Genomic DNA, 24,212 nt, shown 5'->3' on the forward strand with positions numbered 1-24,212 from the left:
ACAATACACAGCCTAAAATGAAAGGCTGTCACACATTTAAGTAATTACAGTATTGTACTTTTACAGCCCATCGCCATATCTGAAAGGTGGCACGGCCTTGGAGACCAAAGAAGAGAAATTAGTTATATAAAGCAAGGGAACACAAGATAGGGTCAAAAACCCATTCTCAAAGTGTTTGACCCAAACCCACTGTTTTATCAATGAGTACCCAACACCACGGAGGAGTGGTCCCCAAATGCTCAAACCACTAGGCTGCAACTAAAGTCAAGGAATGCTATGCGTTCTGCAGTATTACCAGCATGAAAGATTATGGAACTCAGCATCATTTAAAGGGTAATTGTAACCTGGGAGAGAGCAAGTATTCCCTGACTCTCTTATGGACAGGGCAATGGTAGTTTAGAGTAAGAATGATTTTACCGGTTCATAAATGCCTGCCACACCTAGGATACTCTCTTTATGCAGGCTACCAAAAAGCAGAAATGTTTGTCTCAGGAAGACAACAAGGCTTAAGCCTTATTTCAGCAAGTCGGTCAATGTGACGGCTATCAGGCAAAACAGCACAGCACCTGAAAACTTCGTGCTCTAAAAACAATTGTGGGGACACGCAAGCTCAGCATTTACCGCTATGACACAACAGCTTTTATGGCTCCTGTCTGCAGTCTCTCGGTCGTGTGAATCCACTTTGATGCTGCTAACACCTAGTCTTCATTCTGTGATACATATCAGCAAACTTGTAAGCTACCCAATTATGTGGAAGACCACTTGTCTAGATACCTATAAAGCCCACTCTAACCAAGCCGTACGAAAGCGTTTTCATGGCCTAAGGGTTGCTTGTCTTATTATCCAAAGATCCTGCAAGGTTTATCACCTCACACATTCATCTCAATGGTGAAGCCAGAGATGTCACACTGAGTACTCGACCATGTCACCTGCCTGAAACATGCCCAAATTTCTCCATTCACAACGTCGCTTATTGTGCAGAGAGGCTTTAACGTTGCTGCATCAAAAAAAAAAAAGAAAGCAAGAAGCCAATAGCTGCATATCTGCACTACATTAGGCTCTGCGGGCTCACAGGACATTTGACCACGGTGCCAACAGCCAAGTTATAGATGCAGCTGTGGCAGAGGCTGTAGCACAGAAACAACAGATGAATGTAGTCAAGATAAAATGAAATCGCTTTGCTCACAAATTGTTCAATACATAATGAAAAAGACTGGCTCACTTATGGATAGTATGATGTCTACTGTGTTCAATAGGATTGTACCTTCAGGAAGTTATCTTTTGAATGCAATCTTCTTAAGAATATATTGTGGTGTTCAATTTTGGCTGTACACATAGCAGACGTGCAAAATATGGAACACATTCTGAGATGTAAATGCAGACAGGATTACTGAAGCTAATATAATAGGAAAGCATAGGGATACAAGATAACGTAGAAAACAAATGTGATAATAGGATAGGTGTAAGTGAAACTAGTGCAGCTGTCACTTATGAGAGCGAATAGCTATACAACTCAGTACTAGCAGAATGGTACAAAATGTTTAAAAGTGATGATGAAACAAAAGTGTCCCTGAAAGTGGTTCTGCATAAATGAAATGAAAGTGATTGGCATAAAATTCATGCCCCTTCCTTAACATTCTTAATTTAAAGCTCACAAAGAACAATGAAGATAAGGCTACAAAACCAACTAACAGAAAATAAAATAATGAAGAAGCAGTTATACACAGCTGCAATCATTCGATAAACATCTCGAGTGATGAAGCCATGTTCCAGTGGCTTAGAGCATGAATATGTGAGCTTTACCAACCCTCTTTTAACAATAATGTGAGTGCCGGAGGACATGTGGCAGCAGCAAGAATGTGTCAAGAAGCAACTAGCCCAGTTAGCAGCCGCATAATAGGGGTATGGAAGGTCTACACACGACGTTATCATGGAGGGAGATATTTTATGGAACAAGATATGTTGCAATGCACAACAGGAGCGAAGCATTTTGTAGAGCTGCCGTCAAAAATGTATGAAGGACAATTTCATCAATTTTTTTTATTCCATTCCGGCGCTTGTATATCATTATTGTGACTATGGGTGAGTTACATAGTGTAACATGAAATGTCAAGCAATTTGTCTTGTACACAAATGAATGCATTCCTTCCCCTGCGAAGCCACCTTCAAGAACTTTTGCCAGTGGGTGCACATATACATCAATATCACCTAGTAACAAAACAGAGAAGTCAGTAGTTGCCTTTGTAAAAAAACGTAAGAATACAAACATGTTCATTGATAGCCGAGTCACACAAATGATGCAGAGGTTAAACAGGTTATCTGGGATCGTGCTTAAAATCACCAAGCAACGTCAGTAATTGCAAGTGAAAAGTGAGAATGGCAAATTTCACGAAAGTGGGATATAAAATCGCCAAAATGGGTCGACAAGTTGGCGGGGGCCTCAATTTTCGCGCATACTACAATGAGAGACAATGACCACCAAATAGGTGCACAAATTATCCTTGGGAAAACTAGTTGATTGCTGTTTAACTACATGCAGCATATGAAGGAAGCAATAGAAAACAAGCATAAAGGCAACCAATTACAAAGAAGCACAGCTCGCTGCACTCTGCAGTTTGTGGAAAAACAGAGTGGGCACCTCACGTTTCACCATAGTAGCACACAAGATAGGTGTAACGGAATGAACTCTACTATGGTAAACGACTGCAGACACATTCGCCAGGGTGAGTGTATGTTCAATATTCTCACTGAAGTAGTACATCGCAGACTGCCTGCTTGCCACAAACACCAAAGCGAACTGTGATGTATTAGTGCATGCATGTCCTACTCATAATGACACTTCTGGAGGTAGAAGGAGAACGTTTTTGTACCTTCCTGTGTTTCATAGGCATGAAGCACCTAATAAAATACACACTGAGGTCAAGCAGAGCACAAAAAAAGCAAAGTATGCAACAAAGAATGACAGCTCTTAACTAGGGCCACAGCACTTGTAGAAGAATACGCTCAGTATGTCTACAGATGGTAAACAAAAATTGTAGCACCAAAGAAAGCTTAACCTGGTTCTTGCACATGCTGTCAACAAAAAGTACATCAAAAAGATGGCTATATTCCAAAACCACAGAAACAATTAAGACTTTGACGGCTTTTCAGCAGTACGCTATCGAACATGAAGCAGTAAGAATGTGCAAATTGGTCACTTATGGCATATATCAAAATCATGACATTGAGTGCAAATCTCAAGTGCAGGTGATCAACTTGTTCCTGTCCGAGTTAATATAAATGTTGCATGTCCTCTTCCTTGCACTTGTTTATGTTCCTGCTGCGATTACCATTTGCAGGTAGCATCAATGTCATGTGATCTGCACACACTACAAGCTGTAATGATCTTCAAAAAGAGCTTCTGTCCATACAGCTTAGCACTTCACATCTGATGTGGCCGTCCAGGGACGAGGCGTGGCCTCCCAGATTATACAAGCCTAGCAGAGAGGTTAATGATGTTGTATATGGCTCCAGGACTTCTCACCACATGATGACTCAGATCGGACATGCTGCAATGGCTGCACAAGGTCCACACGATCACCTGCAAATGTTTAGTGCCTAAAAAATATGCAAATAAAATTTCAAACACGCATGACACAGGAACATTCGAAATCCTCAAAGCTGCAAGCTAAGCTGCGGTAAAGTGCAAACTATGAATGCAAGAAATGGTCAGTGCAAAACCTATCACCTAAGTGAACAGTTTCCGTAACGAATACAGACGGCTTGGGTGCGGACATTGTAGAGTGATGGTTAACTTTTTTTTCAGTTAAAGGAATGACTTATATCAGGCGATTTCATTTGTTTTTCCTTTCTCGGTCGTGGTAACCACAAACCAAGAAATCGTGACAACTACGAGCACACTCAGCATTTTTTTAAGTTCGTGCAGTGTAGAGAAGTTGAAGAAAATTATAATGTGCCGTAGAAATAGGCAGCTAAAAGCAACATAAAACACTGACTAAAAATATCGTATTCGCCGCATGCGTTCTGTAACTATTCCTTTAATCTTCAATCATTTCCTGCCTGCGTACAACTTGAATGCGAATGACGCTGTATGAAGAGTCATCCTTGCAGGTTTTTCTATTGCCCTTACCACAGTGATGCTCGATGTGCTGCACCATTTTCAGCAGATTGACTTCGTTGCCTTGCTGGTCGACACCAATCGAGAAGCCCGACACATTCCGGGAGCTCGTCGCTCGGCCGCACCAATGCATTTCGTGCCATTCAACATCAGTGGCGTTCACCGCTGACTATCGCACCCGAAACACCAGCAGCTCAACAGTTCAACACACCGAGCGCAGGGCGATTCTCGCCTCGGAGCTTGCAAAGCCACCCCACTGCACTCCTCGTCAGATGACTGTACTGACCAACTATCTTTGAAGACAATTTGACAGCATTGCTGTGCTGCAGCAAATCCTCGATCACCACTTTCAGACGAAGAATGGCATGAAGACCACTCTTAAGCGTACCTCCCTCCATGACCACCGCCATTGCTGGTTTATCATAACCGCGCAGACCAATGATTTCTTACCATGGGAAGAAAGGGTTTGAGATAAGAAAGCAGTTGGCGCCATCACGCGGCCGCACGCTTCTGCCCCCATTAAAGATGGTCTCAAACGTCCTTTATTTCATACGCGCTCATATTTTGCCTTTCTATTACGTGTTAAAAGTCATACAAGGTATTTATAAAGTTATCTTTTTACTTGAAATAACAAGCTAAGAAACTACGGTAGGCTATCGGCTTCATAAATCAGCTTGCCTGTCGCCATAGTCTCATTAGCATAATTCGGGTACCTCGCCACTTGGCGAAATTATGGTGGTCAAGCGTGTGCATTTTCGGTAATGGCGGCACATAAGTTACTTCATGAAGCGTCAATTTTACGTAATCTAAATATGCTTGCATATCACGTGTTACATGTGACATAGCTCCAGCCAATTAAATTTGAGCATCCGCTCCTTCCCAGTATGCCATTATTTTCATCACATTCGTTATTCGAGTGTACGTGTTCTCCAAACCACCATCAGTAACTTTGTTTCCGCTCCAAAATCATTCGTATTTGTCATCCATGCAACAAGGATAGCTCTGGTTAAAATCAATTTTCACGGCAACGTCATTTTGACGTAAAGGCAAAAAGTGCTTGCCTCAACTGATGGTTTCGCGCCACAAGTTTAAAGCACGTGACTCATTTGAGAGCCAATCAGAAAGACAATATGGCGCCGCCAAGGGAAGGCGAATTTCGAGGATCGGGCCCCTGGCGTATTGTTGCTTTCGCTACAAAAGCGAGCTTAGATTTCTTAGGCGCGTCTTGGGACGCTGAAACAGCTTTGCTGTGACGTGGAAGATTTTTGAGGCGAAATCTTTTAATGGCTGATACTGTTGGCGTTCGTTCGGCAATATTTAGATGTCAATCAAATGGCGTCCTCACCCGAAACCGAAACTAACGTCATTAGAAAAATAAAACTCTGGTGTCCACCGGGAATGGAACCTTCATCCCTCGGATCCCTAGCCGAGGACTTCAACACACTACGCCATCCATGCCTGGGATCGCGAAGCGCAAATCGTATTTCTCTCTGTCTGCAGTGATGATGATAGTAGCGCTGACAATGACGCTGCAATTAGTGATAATGACAATGATGACATTAGCCATGATAATGACGGTGCATTTAGTTAATAGTGATAATGAGAGAAAACGTGATCCACCGTGTGCATTCATGCTTTCGTATTTGGGCAGTGTAGGTTCCACAGTGGTATTTGATATTTTTATTTTGCTTGTTATCTTAGAAGCCAGTATAGAAAAATCATTTTTAACGATTCAGTTGCATGGTAAAAAATATCGGCCACTTATTGTTTTTAATCAATCTAAAAATTCTGCGTTAACGTCTTGTTTTGGAAAAGAACAATTAAAAAGTTTGTTAATATGTGTCCTTTTATTGTTTAAGTGCGCTGAATAAACAAAATGCTCCAGGTTAGGTCACGCGACTCTCAACAAACCGTAGCTGGTTGCAATAGGCTAATACATTGCTTCTTTTTAAAAGATTCACTGCCTTCTGCTGCGGCGCCTGACATACGAAGATCGCGAGCTCTAAACTTTGTACCAGGTAATTGTGACTGGCACGCAGTGGATGAAAGAGAAAAAGAGAGGATGATGACAAAGTGAGCAAAAGCAGTGCAAACGCTAAACAATCTCTTAGTTCGATTTGGCATAAAAGAGAGCGAGAGAGACAAGAAAAGGTTTAAGCTCAAGAACATATATTTGTTTTCTCCAAAGCGCGTGTGATTATGTACACAAAAGAATGGAAGAGTAGGGAAAGCTTACCTGTCAGAATTTGTGCTTTCGAGTCCTTATACACCATCACTGATAAGAGATGTAGAAAAGTGTTGTAGCGGGCGCATTCATGAATGTTTAGCCTTTCTGCTGTCCACAACATGCTTGTAGGTAAAGTGAAACGCAAAAAGAATATCGCAAAGTTGGATTAAAAGGCTGCTGAAATCCATTCTGATGGGTTGAAACTGCAATTAGTTACACTAGCGCGACTTTCTTACTCATATTCTCACAGGAGCTTCAATTGAAGCGCGTGTATTCTCTCAAGACTATGTTCTTTTTCTACTGATTTAGTGTCTTCGTCTTTCAGTTTCTTTAAGCTCACTAGCAGCTTGAGATCGACAAGCTATCCTCCTGTCATGTATACCATGTGCTTCTTGCGATAAACGTCTAATCGCATGCGTTTATACCACCAGAAGTTTAATTCTGGTAAAAACACACTACGAATACATTTTCCTACCGCTCTTTATTTCCATCTACTCCTTTATTTCTTCCTCCGAGTAGTTAAAGGAAAACATCAATCAATAATTGCTAAGTAGTAAAATTTAGCTCCCATGAATGTCTTGACAGTTTTGCGCGTGTTTTGCCAATTTCGTTCTATTTTTTCCCGATTGCTCGGATTACATATTGGCAATTTTGTTGTGTTAATTATACAATGAGGAGAACTGATTCTAGTAGAACCTTCTACTGCTTTCAAACATCATCACATTACAATCTAGACATTGTTTTATTGCTATAGCAATACTGTGCCAGGTTTCGGCCCGTCGAATCGCCCTGGAAAGGGCCACGTTTGACCTTGCACAGCCGCAAAGAAGTAGAATGAGAAGGAGAAGAAGAAGAAGAACGCTCGGTCACCCGCAGCTAATGACTTTGCTCCAAATTCGGTTCAGCTGCATTGAACCCTTCTCATTTACATGTGGGCTGGTAGCTTACGCTCTCGCGTCATACTCTCAAAGGTTGAGCTTAAGTGTCCCCAATAATGTAGCACCTAACACTTAATGGGCGTGAGAGCGGAATAGTGTACCAGGCAAAAGAAGTATTCGCCATTGCTATCGCAATTCAACTAGGGTTCATCAGAGTTGAACCACTTTTTTTTGTATTATTGCTGAACTGACAGGTACAATTGCATTAATTTTCTTTTTTTGACACTTCTCTGTGAACTGCACATGGCTGATGAGGCTTTTGCCGACAAGGCAACATTCTGCTTCGGGTTTTCCTTTCCAGGAATGAAAGTAAGGAATTTAACTGAATTGCATTGAGAGTACTTTATTTTTATGTGGGTGAGCTTGAACTTTTATTCAGATTTATTGCCATCTTAGCAGTGTGGACGCAAACTGCCTGCTGTGAAAACGAGGCATGTGGGCCCATCTATTCTACATTCAGAAAAATTTTGAATTTTTTTTAGGGCTATTTCCACGACCATCCGGTTTCTGCGTAAAAAAAAAAAAAAATATTCACTCCTCTTTTGGCCTTATCTCGGCTTAAAAGACGACCATTTTTAGCTTAGATCGCCCCCTTTCTTCCACGTTCACATTTACCTCTGGCGCGCAGGTGTACACGGCGGTTATCTTCACTGTGACCTTCATGACCCCCATGTTGGCGCTGACCTTCACGTACTCCTCTATCGGATGGAGGATGTGGCGCCATACTTCACCAGGCAATGCGGACGCCCAGAGGGACCAGCAGCAACTGTCAGCGAAAATGAAGGTGAGTGATAACTGTCTATGTCATCAGGATAGTATCAATGAAGAGCCACGATGGGGTATGAGCGGTAATCGCGAGGGAAGAGACCTAATCGTTAGTGGTTATAGAAACAAGTTTTTATCACTTAGTCTCTCAAGTACGCAGAAACCGATTAGCAAAGATTTATACCAAAAATGTTTGCCTGAAACATTCTTCCACTGAGAAAACAAATAACCGAAGCAGCTGGTAAATCCCTGTCAAACGGGGGCCGGACAGGATTTCCAAATAAAACTATATAGAGTTCGGACCTCGTCAAAAAATGTTTGAGGCTCGGTGGTCTGAGGTTAAACTTTCCAGCGCCGCATTAGGTTTTCAACATCCTGTGCCCAAGAAGGTAAAATGCATCACTCAGATAAATCAGCGAATCCAGTCACATTTAGACCGCAAGCTAATGGAAGGCAAAGGTCTGCCAGTTGTTTGGCAGCACTTTGCAACTGCGCAAAGATGGGGAAATAGTGGGAAGTTACTGTACAGGCAATAAGTCTATCTCCTTCCCTGCGGTTTCTCTTTTCCCAGTAGTGTGTACCAAAGGACGAAGCGCCTTCAGACTTTTCAAGAATTTTTTTGTCTAATTGCATTGCAATTTGACCGCGACCAGCTCCACTCAAAAGCTTTTCCAAGTACGCCAAATAAATGTAAAGTGGAATGATCCTTACTCAGAACGTTTCCAAATAGAATGCGAGGCTTGTTTTTCCGCCTCTTGTGTTTACCGACATTTTCGTCATTCCCTGTATTCTCTTTTTCTTTTTTGCTTCGAGTGGGTGGTTCTATCCTTGTTAAGCACTGAAAAGAAAAAAAAAGCAGGTCTGCGAGCGGTTTTTGAAGGTAAAATGATTCTACGTACAATCCGCCTGCAGTGGAGGGCGTCTTTCTGAATGAGAGCGCTGAGTGCTCGTCGTTGTCGTTGCTGCCGTCACAGATGCACCAAAACACCCACGCCAAGGAACTGACGAGGACATTCCATTGCCCGCAAATGGACGCAGTGCCATCACAAGCGAAAAATGTCCATGAAGCTGACACATTCTTTATGGTCGACTCTTCGCTGAATAGACGAAATTTACTACAATGTGCACTCTAATGTGAACGTGAAAGATAATTTTTTGTGCCTTATCTAAGGTGCGCACTTTGTGGTGACCTACACGACAAAATGGAGACATAAGGCTTTAGTCGCCTTCTTGAAAAAGTAATACGGGCTCTGTAGAAGTGAAAGTGATACCTATAATTATAATAGTAAACGAAAATTATATTATAGTTATATAATTCTTTATAATTCCTATAGCTGTTAGAATTAACAGATTTTAGGGATATTGTTGAGCATCAAGGCTTAAATTGACACCGATGGGTGAGAAAAAAAAACGACCAAATATGAGGCGAAATTTCACGACGCTGTTTAACTTATACGTATGGCTTCTTTACGTTAAATGGGCAGCTCTACAAGCTTCTTTAACTCAACGAAGTATTCAAGGCAGTCAATAAATTTAGAATAGACTTTATCCGCTGCTATGGTAACGACGTGCTCAAAGCGAAAGGGGTCCACTTTAATACATACGTAGTGAAGAATAGGTGTCTAATATTACAAATATATTTGTCATAATCGTAAAAAAGACAGGCACACATGCACACATTAGTCTTCACCTTAGTTACACGCTCGTATATGCTCTCGTCTTTGAATTTCGCACACCGTTCTGTTGCTGTAGACGCATTAGCATGAAAACAGTGTTGGTCGAGCAACGTAAAATTGTTCACGGGGCAGTGGCAGGAACAAACAGACGAACTTCATTTTATGCAATCATATCGCCATAGGCAAACTCAATCACACTGAAATTGAGCCTGGCGAAGTCACCGAAAGTGCGAGCTGCAGTATTGAAGTTTAGGATTGACGAAGCCAGCGTATTGAACTCGACGTTGAGGCAGCCACCGGGATTCACTCTAGTTCGCAAGCGCAGGGCAGTTGCTTTGCAGAGAAGCATTTTTTTAGGCGAAAAGAGCCAAGTAAGAAAGCATGAGAGTGGCCTCTGCCTACACCAAGAAAACAATTATTTATAGGGGGCCGCTCTAAGCCCCAAAATTAAGGTGCCTTTCAAAACTGATCGAAGGAAGGAGAGCCACCCTAAGGCACTCTAACTTAGTTAGGCACCGTTTTAGTCTAGCCCTCGATGTAGCTTTGTTAAATGAGCCCAGCCTATGTGACAACTCATTTGTGACGGAATATTACATAACCAAGGCGTGTATACATAATGCGTGTTCTACTGCTCAGCACTGCACTACGTGTTCGTTTTTAATGAGGCAAGCCGCTTCTAAACACAGCGAGGTTGCAAGTTGACCATATCCGCAACTTTAAAACGCAGGTAATGCAAAGAATATTATAAACGTAAATACAATGCTTACTGGCGAATATCATGTAGGCTCAAAAGTATATTAATAGAAGTATGTAATTTGAAATTATTAGCAAGCATGGTCTGCATGAACATGTAGCCATAATGAAGGATCCCAGCGTGTCCCAGTTACAGTCCTATCTTCTGACTTGTTCCGTGTAGCTAAAAATCTTCAGTTTCATTTCAATAGCCGGAGATAATTTCTTTCCAATAATACGCAACTTAAACATGTTTCAACAGATAGTAACGTAATAAACGACAACGATTGCGTAGCGACAACTGCGTGCTACCTCGCGCAAAGCCTAGGAGAGAAATGTTAGTAAATACTTTCTGTGCATCAAGTGAAGGGCAGCAAAATTTCGAAACGGGATCATTAGGTTGAATAATCCAATCCAAACAGGAAAGGCGCGCGCGGCCACCTGGCATCAGATTTTCACTTCGCATTTCACCCCCGAACTTTTCTTTCTTTTCTTTTTCTCATATACTTGGGGCCAAATAACCACAAGGTAGCCCTGGGGTTTTCTCGACGCCCACTATACCTAAATTCTGCCTAGCTAATGCTAGGTATTTCAGCAACTCGTTTCGACTTTGCTCCAGATTATATAAAGCAAGATGAACAGTTCAGCGTATGCTAAAACCCTTCACAGCAACCAAACAGTGACGCTGACGGCAGAGGTGCAGTAGTTGTGCACGTCGCTATTGACTTAGACTGGCTTGGAAACAATGCGCGAAAACCAGTGGTCGTAAGAAGACTGCAGACAGGTCCGGTGATCTGACAGGGAATGATCGTAAGCAAAGGAGTCGTCACTGCTTCAAAATTCTGCTAAGGCGCCTGCAACGAGAGGTCGCGGCATCAAGCTGAAATAAAACGAAATGCACAAAAAATCGATCTCGCTAGGCGTATTAGCATCCCAGAGCGAAGGTTTCGCGGCAGGAAGGAAGCCTGTGCGCTACTGGCGGTGCACTTCGCCGCTTGCCGAATCTTGATCTGGCAAGCCTGTTCTGTGCACTGCTCAGGAGATGGCTTAAATCGCAGTCCTACTTCCAAGGTAGCGCTTCTGCTGGTTGCAAGGGCAGGGCAAAAAAGGCGAGCATGCCCGAAAAAGGGCATGGTCTGGTGGGCGTTAAAAGTAGACGATTGCAAAGATATATAACAGAAGATGGAGCCAGAGATATTCCAATGTCCTGTTGTTACCCTAGACTTGTTTGGTGGTGAGTTCATGAGCAGGCGACGCGAATCCGAACCAAAGTTTGACAGTTCTGGTTGCATTGCGCTGAAGCTGCATCTGGAATGTCGCGAGCTGTAAAGTGTCCAAGCCTCGGCTTGGCCCTGCCTTTCTGTTATTTTTCTCGGGCTTAAAAATGTCCAAAGTTTAGAGTTTTCCTATTTAGTTATTTCTCGCATTGGTGACATGCTTTCCTTCACGTTATTATTGAATACAGAAAAGCTTTCAGTTTTTTTTTCGGGGCTTTTAAAGTAAGCGTGGGTCTATAGTTTACCCCCGTCTCTTGAAGCCAGAATGTAAAAAAAGAATGTTCTGTTGTCTTGTATTTTCACCTAAAAGGATTTGACTACCATGTTATTGTACTCGTAAAGATTACCCTCCTGCCTTTTCATCCTAAACCTGCAAGCTAACCTGAAGTTTTTTCAGCCCCTTTTTGGCAATACAATGCATGTCTGCTTTTATGGCGCCTTGTTATATAGCTCTCCCGAATAGTTCTCGTTCCTTTACGAGGAAGGACCCGCAATTTCGTTGTAGTGTCACGTTTCAGAACATAGAGTTTGCTTATATCGCCAATGTGTTAGAGAGACACCCTTTTTGAGGTGACAAAGGTGCGATGCGTTTAAAATGCGCGCCGTGCAGATAACATTTTTTTTTCAGCACCGGCATAACGTAAAAGCCAGCCATGCATAGGGACTCATCGCTGACGCCAGACAAAGGTTTGGCTGCGAATAACGGGAACAACCGCAACCAAATTGCAGAGTTGCTTTTTATTCATGTCTCACTGCTTTCAATCCCTTGATATTTTACCTAAGCTATATGCGACGAGGGCAAGTTGCAGTTAAATTTTACAGTAATATACATATATTTATCCCTTTTGCGACTTTCTTTGCACCCACCTCTTGGCTATTAGAATCAAAACTTCAGATAGGAAAGTTGGCTCCCCAATGTTGAGAGTCAATCGCGGCATTCTGATGGAAGTCTGCTCTATAACCTTGTAAGGCATGAAAATTAAAGGAGTAGCTGCATCCTAGCTAAAGTTCCTCTTGTAAGCTATACGGTTTACCTACAAGACAGCACAATGGCAACCACAAGCAAAACAATGAGAAAATTTAATATTGGCCAATCGACCATATTACCATGAGGAATGGCAAGAAGAAAGCATGCAACCAAAAATACCTGCTAAGCCTTTGGTTACTACTCTCACGCACTTGTAAGAGAGTGAATGCTTCCCCAGAGCACTGAATGACTGAAAACCTTTATCATATAGTTACAAGGCTTGTGCCTTCTGTAAAAATGAGCTCGAAATCTGAGCCTTTAGAGCTGCACCATTGTGGGTTCAATAAAAGCAACACGGTTGAAACATTTAAGACTGCCTATGTGTAGGAATGGGAATGCACTTAACAGTGTGTGTTGTCCAGTTCGTCTGTCTTGCTATCTATCGCTTGCCAAAACTTTCCAGTGCGAAAGCAATACTTTTTCGAGCGCTACTATCTTCACACGCCGAACTGCATTGTTCCTTTTGCATCCCACACACGCGTCTGCGTACTTGCGACGACGGCTGCGTGCAGCTGGTGAATGCTTCGTCTTCCATAACGGCGAAAGACGCGACAGTATACCCGTTTTGGTCTCATCTTCATGCCTTGCGGTGACACTCTCTTGCTGCGGTGTGCCATCTGTATGTGATGCACGCTGCAGCAACCTTCGCATTGAAGGGATGTACTCCACAGGGGCTAGTTTGTTATGCATGGGGATGAAACAGCGCAAGGGACGGGGGGACACCAGGATCGAAACTGGGCCAATGTGTATTTCACTACTTCATTCCTTGAGTCCCGCCCCTAACTTTATTACAACCTCTCCTGAGCGCGCTGGAACTTGACGAAACGCCTCAGTCGTCCGCATGCCTCATGTTACTTAGATTTGCTGCCGCGCTTTGTGTGCTGCATCTAGGTCTTAACTTCAGCAACAACGCTCGCCGATAGAATTTCGCTCAATGGACTTAATGATGGTTTTGCCATCAATGAGAATTTCAGCGCAAAACAGAAAGCGCAGAAGTTATGTGCACTGTTATTACTAAAATGTCAAGTGCTCATACAATGGCTTCATAAGATGGCTACAATAAGAGAGAGGTAGATCAGACAGCCCTTAACTAGTAAGCGATGCCAGAAGGTGGAATATTCCGCTCATCAAAGACCAATGTTATATAGGAAGGTGCAATTGAGTACAAGGAAGTTCTCATAAGCAAGAATACTAAACGTCATCGCAGTTACGAAGCGGCGCGTTCTGCTCTTTGACATGTTTCCCTTCGTCTGTCACCACTTTGTAAAACAGGTTGTGAAGATGCTGGCCACTGTGGTGCTGATGTTCGCCGTATGCTGGCTCCCGATTCACCTGATGAACCTGGTCCTGTATTTCGACCGTGAAGCTATGTTGCCGGAGACAGCCGAACAGGAGTACCTGTACATCGCGGCCTTCTTCTCCTGCCACTGGTTCTCCATGGCCAACAGCTTCGTGAATCCCATCATCTACTGCTTCATGAGCGACAACTTTAGAGTAAGTTCACGCACGCGACCGGCGCTTGCCACCACATTATAGTTGCGAAAGTGAAAAATGTGTTCGGGACATCAAACATTAAAGGCACACCGAGGAGGAACTGATATTGGCCTTTATCGATACAATACTAGCTCCTAATCACAAAAACGGCATGCTCACAAAAACCAACTTTCTTGTCCGAAAGAAAATGTCGAGAACTAATATTGAGATAACGCTGCCGCAGCCGGTTCTTCCAAGTACAATGGTCATTCAAAAAACAGGCCCACATTTTAAAATATTTATTCAAGTTAGGAGCCTAAATAATTAAACAGGTTTGGTTTAGAAACTTTTATTGCATTTTTATTGCGCAATGAGGACGGGAAAACGTCTTAGTGCTTGAAGCAAAAGGAAATTATGAATAACAGCGCTTGGGGACCTCTGACCCCCATTTGAGAAACTTTGTTGTATAGGATTAGCCTGTATATGAAATTGATTGGCGATCTCCTCCAGCATTATTGGCCTTTTAATACTCGGCCGCCGTGGTGGCTTGGATGAAAAACGAAGGCGAAAAAAGTTCAGAGCTGTAGATAATTGCAGCTCCACAGCAAAAAGCAAGAAGAAATAAAAGCTAACAAATAAAAACCTCGCAATCTTTCAAAAATGTGGCTTTAAAATTTCTGCCTTTGGTATGTATATAGCAGCGCGGAAATCAAGAAACATCAGTGACCAAACCCATCGGTCATGCCGGTGACGAGAGCATCGTGTCCATGGCTGTTCTGCTTCGTGGGTTGCACGTCCCATGATGTATGTGCGAATGCTTCGCCGAGTTCGATAGACTTGTTTTGTATTCCACATTCTGCGTGTTTCACCAACAATAAGCAGTTTGCTGTCCAAGTGCCATGCTATCTTTCAGACGTTTGGGCTACCTCTGTTGGTCCCGCTCAGGTGATGGTCGCGGGTTCACGCGCAGAATAAGGATACATTTTTTATCAACCGCGAAATTTGCGTGAACACCGTACGTCTCTACATTGTAAATATATGGCTTGATTTGTACGCACGAGAAAGAGTAATCACTTACCATACTTTACTCCATGCGCCGATGGCTAGGATTATCTACAATAAGGTTTTGTAAAGAAAAGATAGTAAACAAATTCTTAGACACTCTAGACGGTTTATCGTAAATTTGCAAGTAGTCACAGCTTGTCACTAAAACATAGCGGATTACTGACAGGAATTGCTCTGCATTAATAAGAAAAGCCTACCAGATGACGCTACCTTCAGCAGCAAGAAATGTGGCCATGCCTTTGTCCTAGCAATGTTTTCGCGTCCCCTTCAGACACAGCAGCCATGCAGCAGAGTCGTGCAGTAGCTGATCAAGAGGTGTTATATATCCGCGAGGCTGTGCATGGGATGCATAAAACAGCTGGATATCAGTGAGATAACATACATGAAATTAGGTTTAAAAACTGGCCCTCACTACATATTTCTTAACGCTCAGCTAAAAATTTATTTTGAACAATTTGACAAACTGCCTTCAATAGGGCAAGCTGCATCTGTCCGACTTCTAATTTTAATAGCGCTCTTAACGTCGACAGTAAAATAAACCAGAATAAGTTGTGTAGGTAACAGCTAACAGAAGCTAAACGGGTGAGGCGTGTAAATTCGAATGTTTCGTAAGTACATTGTTAGATTATTACATACACTTTTCAACAATTTTGATAGAGAATGATATATAAAAAGGGGCGATAGTTAGGAGCAGAAGTCCCCTTCCTTTTGTTATGCATGAATATAATGTCACCTTCTTGTAATATTGTGGGGAGTACCCCCGTTTAAAAATTAAATTCAGGAAGTCAGAAAATGGCCCAGCAGTGGTATCAGTTATTAACTTTATGTGACTGGGGCGGGCAGCGTACTAGCCTCAATGATTATTTTTTATTTTTGAATGCCCTGCAGCCTACTTTGGATAAATATAAAAGAAACATATAAACAGAAAAGACTGCTTAACTTGTCCGGTAGGATAGTTCCCCAAATCATAGTACTTGCTGTGGCTTCATCTAAGAAGCGCTGGAGCAATTCATCACCGGATGAGGGCAGATCCGTAGTAGTTGGTTCTTGCGATGAGTTTTTCAGATCTAATTATTTTTAATTTTTGTTTTATGTCTTTACAGACTTCATCAAGTTTAGATGCATAACACCTACTTTGTGATGTAATTTACCAGTAATATAGCACTAAGTAGTAGAGCATGGATATTATCGAGAATTAAATGGCGTCCTTTAGCAGCTTTTTTTTTTTCGCGACTAATCCAGTTAACTGGAACACATTTTTTTTTATAGTACTTCTTTTGCCGTTTTTGCTCATTGAGCATGCGAACATACGGCTTTCATTTCGAGCTACTGTTTCAGCGATAGCTACTGCTCATTATTTCAAACATTGATACGTAACTAGTTTCGATTCCCGATACGACTGTAAACTCCCCTTGTTAGGTATATTTCGCGCTATGAGTGGTTTTACCGCACTGTGCAGTGCTCTGAATGAAAAAAAAATGATTAAAGAACTGTGATTTCTATTCGTAGTGGGCCGAAATCCTTAAGTGCATAGAGTTTCACGTACCACAATCAGTGAATATGCACGAAGCACCGAGTGCAGGTTAAGAGCAATTACTTATTAGACTATTTTGAGGCAGCGCTGAAACATGGACAGATTAAAAGGGACAAACACACATTGCATAGATCTAGCTGTCCGTGTTCCAGCGCTGTTTTAAAATAATGTTAAACAAACTCGCCCAACAAGCCACTTTACTTGCTAGAGATTCATGTTGAAAACCACAGAAACGTTTTATCTTTGATTGGCGCTGCAGTTAGCATCGTCCAGAAGATCATTTTCTGTATACAGCGTGCTCTACACTGATGAGCGCAGGGCCAATTAATGTTATGAATTGGCAACGACTTTCGGCGAGGTGCGAGCACGAATACTATTAAGGGGAGAGTTCCCAGTCAGATTTATTCGGTTTGGTTTGGTTTATGGGTTTTAATGTCCAAAACCAATCAGGCTATGAGAGATGTCGTCTTGGAGGGCTCCGGAAGTTTTGACCAGCTGAGGTATTTTTACTTGACCTGGCATCACACAGCAGATCCCATGTATCCATGGGCACATCAGTCCAGCGCCTTAACGACTGCACCAACGCGGAAGAGCTAGGGGGATATCTAGGTAAATCGAGCGGAAAAAAAGTTTTTAACCGTAAAAACTAAGTTTCTTATCTGTCCTTTTGAAATATCGTGTAAATACTCAAAGGTGGATCGTAGCGAAGTCAAAAACGTGACTTAATTTCCAATATAAAAACTAAAGCCATCATGTTTAAATGCTTTGATTAAAGTTACATCACACATTCTATGTTAAGTGTGTGTAGACAAGGTGGCCCACTTTAACAGTTATTTGCCTTTTTTTGTTGGCTGGGCCCCCATCTGCACAATTTCATTTAAGGAAACCGGCACCAATTCATCTGACAACAGGATCGGAGCGTAAAATTCCCACCGTTAAATGGTTCGGTGAAATATTCTTCCATCTTCTTCTCAGCAGGTGGTACTGAAGCTTTAGTGTAAACCTATCGCTTAATCAAGGTGGATCAAACGATCACGTGCTAGTGACTGAATTTGTAACGAATAATATTTTACACGAACGCAACAATGTTACTGCAGTCCCTCTACGAGCGCTGGCTATGCTGCCTGACTTTCATTTTCGAAAGCAGCGCGATATTTAATGAGATTTGATAGAGACAGTTTCAAAATGATTCTGCAGTGTTTTGAGTGCAAAGAAAGCTTATGAAAGTATTATTTCAAGGCAACCTGCTTGATCGGTACATGTGAATCCCGGAAAGTAGATGTAAAGGGTTTGACACCACGCATCGAAGAAGAACACAGTGTACAATGGGCGAGAGAAGTTGAATACCGGATGAAATTATGGACTGTGTGTTTGCAGCAGACATGAAGGAGTAAGAGATAACTACTAAGCATGAGGATGCATAGTTTCACATTGACTAAATTTGAATAGACGGAGTACTGTTAGACAATAGCGGAAATAATCAGGCAATTTTGTTTGTCGCTGTCCACATTGCGCCAGCTTCTGCACGGAAACTACAAACTGTCACATACAGTCGACTCTGGCAGAGCTGTCCCTCATTCTGCAGTCAGAGACACAAATATTTATTCTTCAAGCCAAATGACATGGGTTTAGATTAGTCTTTCCAAGCTTAGACTCGCGTAAATAACAGTTAAATGATATTATGTTTCGTGTTTGTTTCCCAGGTGGACCTTCGACAGCTGGTGATGGGCTGCTGTCCACTGTTGGCCATGCGTGCCGGTGCTCGATCTCTTGGCAAACGGAGCTCTTACGGAGGCGGCGGCTCTCTTCCGAGCAGCACCATGATGCTGTCCAGTACCACCTCAAGCCACCACCACCAGCACCATCAGCGATGCAACGGTTTCTACTCACATTCTCCGACTTCTGTCGTGGCACTGAAGACACTAGGAGATTGTGTAGCCGGGGAAGCCACCACTGTGCGCCTTCCCGTCTACGAGTAAAGAGAAGCTGGTGGCAGGAACAATGTGCATGCTTGTCCTGGTTAGGCTGCTCCTCAAACCAGCGGTACGCTGTCGTGCTGTAAAGCCGATCCCCATCACCTTCCGCCCTCCTCCCGAGGCGATGACAACCGACACTCCACAGCAAAAGCTTTATCGTACAAACTTAAAAAAAATGAGGAATAAGATATGCTAGGTTTCTGTTCCTTCCTTTCAAAAATCTACATTTGCGTGTTTCCTTCTGCATTCTTGATCATGCGTTTTTGTCATTTGCGGCACTTAGCAGTGACTCCAAACTTCATGCCGCTTTGCAACAAAATCTCAAATGTGTCGTGTTCGTGCAGACATAAATTTATTTGACATTTTAGGTGTTCCCCAACAACGCGACACCAATAGGCTTCTTCACGTTATCTGCTGAATCTGTTGATTAGATCTACGCGGTTGCTTTCTGGGGTATGGCTGCGTCTAAGTGGCAGACACAAATTACCACAGATTTCGGAATGTGGTGATGACTTCGGGAGTCTACAGACCGAGTGAGCTTTGTTCCATGAAGGTTAGGCTTCTTTGTCAAACTGCAATCGTTGCACCACCGGGTACGATGGTGTGGCGGTGTATTGCGTCAATGCCCCTGATGGATCTCTTGGCTTAGTGTTGCCTATTGGTGGGGTGCTCGCTGTCTTCTCAGCTTAGTAAACTATTCTGCGTCCGCTGCTGGGCGCTAGATGACTTTTTCCTGAATGACAGCCCTGCATAACATGCCTAGGCTCTAAAAATATCTCAAGAGAGCGCCAAGTGCTGAGCGCACACTCAGTGGCACATGCAAAGGTACGACGCGGCAGTTGATTCAAACCGCTTTCTCTCTTTTGCCACTATTTCAAAAGCGTAATGGAAGCATTCATCATGACATCAAAAATGCGATCTCATTTCTGGAAAGAGGATCGCAGGTACGATTGCAGGTGGCAACCTTTCCAAGAAAACATACGCTACACTGTAAGGACTGAGAAAAACTTTGGTTCAGTAAAGGTTCAACGTGTGTCGCTGTATTAAGATGCAGCCCAACCGCAGCTTTCCCATGAGCATGGGTAAACCCTCATGTTGTCTTTCAATGGCTGGGTCATTTACTGCGCTTTGTTTGCGCTATGGCAACACGTGTTATCTGCGGGTCTATGGCTCTGCTATAAAGCGCCGATAAAACTTTGTTTTAATCGCGCTCCAGTATTGATAGCCTTTTTTGCCGCTAGGATAACTCACAATTTTTCACTGAAATTAAAACTGTCAATTATTTGGTGTTCTCATACTCGCTCTCGTCAAGAGCAAGACAGGACCTTATTAAGAATGTTTGATGAATCACCGCAAAGGTCGAGGCCGAAGAGGAAGAGAAACGAGTGTGTTCTGAAAAAGGTCACGAACAAGCAGTTTTATGCATACACGGCAAATATTACAGTGCATTGCCACTGCTATGGTGACTCTACCAAGCGCGCTAAGTGAGAAGAGAGAACAGCCTAATAGATAATGGAAATGCGCTATCAAATATTGGGCTAACTCCAGATGACCACTGAGGGTATTCCTGAAAAACTGCACCAACTTCGAGAGCAAGCGATCTTGCATACCTATTATTATCAAGGCAGGCCTACTTCTATCAGCCGTATTTAAATATATCCGGATATGTGATATGAAGGCTTGGTATTTAGATTGTATAAAAGAACAGCAACGTGGAATCGCCGAAGCCATTTCGGGTAGGAATTATTATGCTTCAAAGAACTTTCTAGATAATATTTGATGAGTGTTGGGAGAATCCTTTGCAACTTTCACATTCTCCTTTCTAAAGAAAGGAATTCTTGCAAGCGTACGCTTGCATTTCGCTTATTTTAAATCCAGCTTCGAAATTCTGGAGACAGAGTGTCGTTATTAACGACTCTGAATAGCAGACATGTGACGCACTGGATGGCCGAATGGTTAAACGTGATCAAGCAAACACCTGTTACAATAGCCTCGCATCTGAGCTTCAGTTTATAACCTGCCCTAAACTTTTGCTGTTCGCGGATAGTACGCCCTTACGCAAAACGTCTACGACTGGGACCACATTCCACACTCTCACAACCCTGACTTACAAGCACTGTTTAAATAGTTGGCTATTACTCAACCTGCTCGACGAAGTATCGAAATATATTTCTTTTTGTTTTTTCACCGAGCTAAATACCTAGATAAATTTCTAGCCATCAATTATAGAGTTTACATCGTCACAGAAGCAACTGGAGAGGGCGCAGTTGAATGAAAGACGTGTTTCCTGCTTTGATAGAAAGATGCATTCGCACGACTGATCAGTCAGGCATATATTGGACCAGGTAGGGCTGACAGGCATATAGAGAGCGAGCAGGTGCGAATACGTCTAACGATTGTGAACGCCCATCTCTCTCTCTCTCTCTCTCTCTCTCTCTCTCTCTCTCTCTCTCTCTCTCTCTCTCACACACTAGACGTGATAATTCGGTTGCTTATGTTATAGGAACTGAGAAACGTATAGCTGCCTTCATTTCCGCTTGTATCCCTTTGCCTCCCCTAGCAAGAGCCATTATGGGAAAATCTTATCTAAGCCGATACAGTTTATTATTTTTACATTCTAGCTGTTATTTCAGGTCAATATTTTTGTGGTTGTTGATGTATAACTTGTTAAGTTACTTCAAAGCAAACGGTGCGTTAGTTTACTTTCTGTCCTGTAAAAAGTGCCCCAAAAAGCTAAATAAAGAACGCCACAATTAAAGTTCTAGTGCTGACATGTACGCATTCCTTCTAATATGAAGAACTCTAAGTAAACAGAAAAAAAAAGCGGGTGCGTCAATTCTTCCCAATTCTTCGCAATCTTCAACGTGATTTTAGAACATGGTTCCAAAAACACGCTGTACGCTGTGCCTTAAATCGGAAGGGAATGCTTACGAGTAGCGTTTTCCAGAGAAGTTCAACTAGCACTAAATTGTGCCTCACGATAAATAATATTTCCGCTAGCAACTGCTTGCACAAAGCGTGCAAGGGCATAATTTTGCTTCAGTCTTTGTAATCCTAGTAAGGATGACCATCAAAATCGTTTACAATTACTTAAGAAACTATTGAAAATGAGAACATAAATCTTGTTCTTATAAAATAAGCGGGGCAACTAAATTTACTTCGGTATGCCAGGCATCCCCTTCTCTAAAACGAAGCTGCTTTTGTATATCTAAATCACGTCTGGAAGCATGAACTTTCTCGGTAACAGTTTAATAACGAGCTGCACAAATATTGTCATTTTAGCAGCAAATTCTGATATGTACCGTCAGGGCAAAACTGCAACTAAAAATTTCTTCTGAATTCAAAGAATCTCATTGTTGGTTAATAGTGAATACGTAACCCTGACCGAAATGAAAAGCTCCCAATCTGTGTTTGTATCCGCTTTCACATAACGATATAAGGGAATACATGAGAGCGATTATGCATTAAATTCCCTCGTTTTCCTAGCAGGAGCGAAAACCTTTCTCCAATAAGCAAAGAGGCGGCAGCAAAATTTCTCTTCGAATCTGATAAGCGAATCTGATTTGGTGGAAAATTTCATTCCACCCTTTTTCAAAGGGCGCGCCATTTATTCCTGAGCAAAGTAATATTTGAAGCTGTAGCATGGTGAACATTGATGTGCATACATACCAAGCATTTCAAGGAAACAGCCAGTCTAATTAAGCGCGCAGGTAGCTTTCTCTGCGATGTAGTTTGTTCCGAATATTTGCTCCTCGTTTGTGTCACTGCTACAATTTTTTTCTGTAATTCCATCTCCAAGCATCATTTCCTCGGAAGTCCGTTTTTTTTCCCTCCTCCATCATTCACTCGTGTACATATGGTAAGGGAGAAATGTGTTGCTACAAATAAAAGCCGTGAACAACTATTCATCATCATCTTTATAGACGTCATCATGGTCATCATCACCTAGCTACGTCCGCTGTAGGACAAAGGCATCTTGCATATGGTGCCAATGGCGGCAGCAAAGTGGTAATTACTGTTGTCGCAAATTTCCGCCTCAAAGAAGACGGGGTGACCTTGGATACACGCTGGTCACGCGTCAATAACTGTTGATTATTTAAAGCTTTTCTCAAGTTGCTGAACAACTTTGCCGAATTTGTGCTTTCTGAGGTCAATAGTGGGGCGTTTTGCGAAATTTAGAGGAAAAGGACATATACTCAGAAGAAAGTACGCAGGTCGCGTATCTCCTCTCGAACCTCGTAGATGGGAGAAGTTGCTGTACCAATCAGTATTTGAATTTCGGGAGGTGAGATCAGCTTTGCTACTCTTTCCTCTTACGTTTCGAAGCTAATCAGCTGCGCAACCTAATAGCAAAGTGTTATGCTAAAACAGCGTTAGAAACACGACAAATAGAAAGACAAACACACATCTGTCCGTGTGTCTAGCGTTGTTTTAACATAATGTCCAACCAACTCGCCCAACGAGCCACTTTGCCTAATAGCAAAGGCTGCACTACTTCGAGGGCTTCAGGGCAAATAAAGAGATAAATCACAAAGAACACACAAAGACCGTAAAGTGCGGCAAATTACGTTCATTTCTCAGCTTCGTTATGCCTCTCCCCCCTTCCCCCACGTCCCGCTCACATGATCTACTTCTTCATTGTTGTGATGAATTTATTCCAGGCTATCATTTGGGATTCGCCTCTTGGTGACATATTCGTCTTTGACGATCCCACTGTTTGCTGTTGAAATGGTACGGAATACTACATTTCCAGAGTTCTAAATGTTTGCCTGGTTTGCAGTGTGGTTTTATTCCTTACAGAGTTATTGCTCCTGAGATATCTTCTAGATTTCTTCTTGAAAGAAAAGGTACTTTTGGGGCCACGTAGTGATTGCATCCACCAGCCTTTCCGATGGAGGAGTATTCGCAGCTAAAGTAGTTTTAAAAACCAAACCTTTGGTGCAGTCGATGGACCAATATGAAGTGTTTCGCAGGGCTCCCTCTCTTCTCGTTTTTTTTTTTTTTTATGAAAGGGCATACGATTTCAAGCTTGCAGTTTATTTATTAAGAAGGTAGCATCGTGGAAAACCGCTGGCTCACTTTCTTAAGACTGACGAGGCTTTGTGCATGTACGAAAATCCCTTCCAGTGAGCGACACGATGCCTAGTGCTTGCGCTCAAATATTTTGGAGTTTTTTTTTTAGTTTTTTTTTTAGCTGTTCTTGCGTCGAACTACACTTAACAATGGCCTCGCTTCCCCTGATATTCTCCTAATACCTCGATATTTCCCTGATATTTGTAAGAAAGGCTTCGCTTGCACTTGTCAGCGTATTGCCTGATAAATGCAAGCGTGTCTTTGTACCACTTCAACGCTTCTTTCATATGCTGTGCAGAAAATACCTCATGTTTATAGTTAATCGAAAATCG

At 42.5% G+C, this 24,212-nt stretch overlaps 1 protein-coding gene across 1 annotated transcript in view; it reads left to right on the forward strand.

The window, feature by feature from the left end:
• LOC146183603 (RYamide receptor-like) overlaps nt 1-18,963 on the forward strand; it is a 379,120-nt gene extending 360,157 nt beyond the window's left edge. Inside the window, exons 3-5 of the mRNA XM_084608382.1 lie at nt 7,911-8,066; nt 14,032-14,253; nt 18,535-18,963. Coding sequence (XP_084464508.1) covers nt 7,911-8,066; nt 14,032-14,253; nt 18,535-18,810 — 654 coding nt within the window. The 3' untranslated portion in view covers nt 18,811-18,963. The remainder of the gene's footprint in view (nt 1-7,910; nt 8,067-14,031; nt 14,254-18,534) is intronic.
• The last annotated feature ends 5,249 nt before the right edge of the window (nt 18,964-24,212 follow it).

This window comes from Amblyomma maculatum, chromosome 7 (genome assembly GCF_055883805.1).
Source record: "Amblyomma maculatum isolate TAMU_Amacu chromosome 7, ASM5588380v1, whole genome shotgun sequence".
NCBI lineage: Eukaryota > Metazoa > Arthropoda > Arachnida > Ixodida > Ixodidae > Amblyomma > Amblyomma maculatum.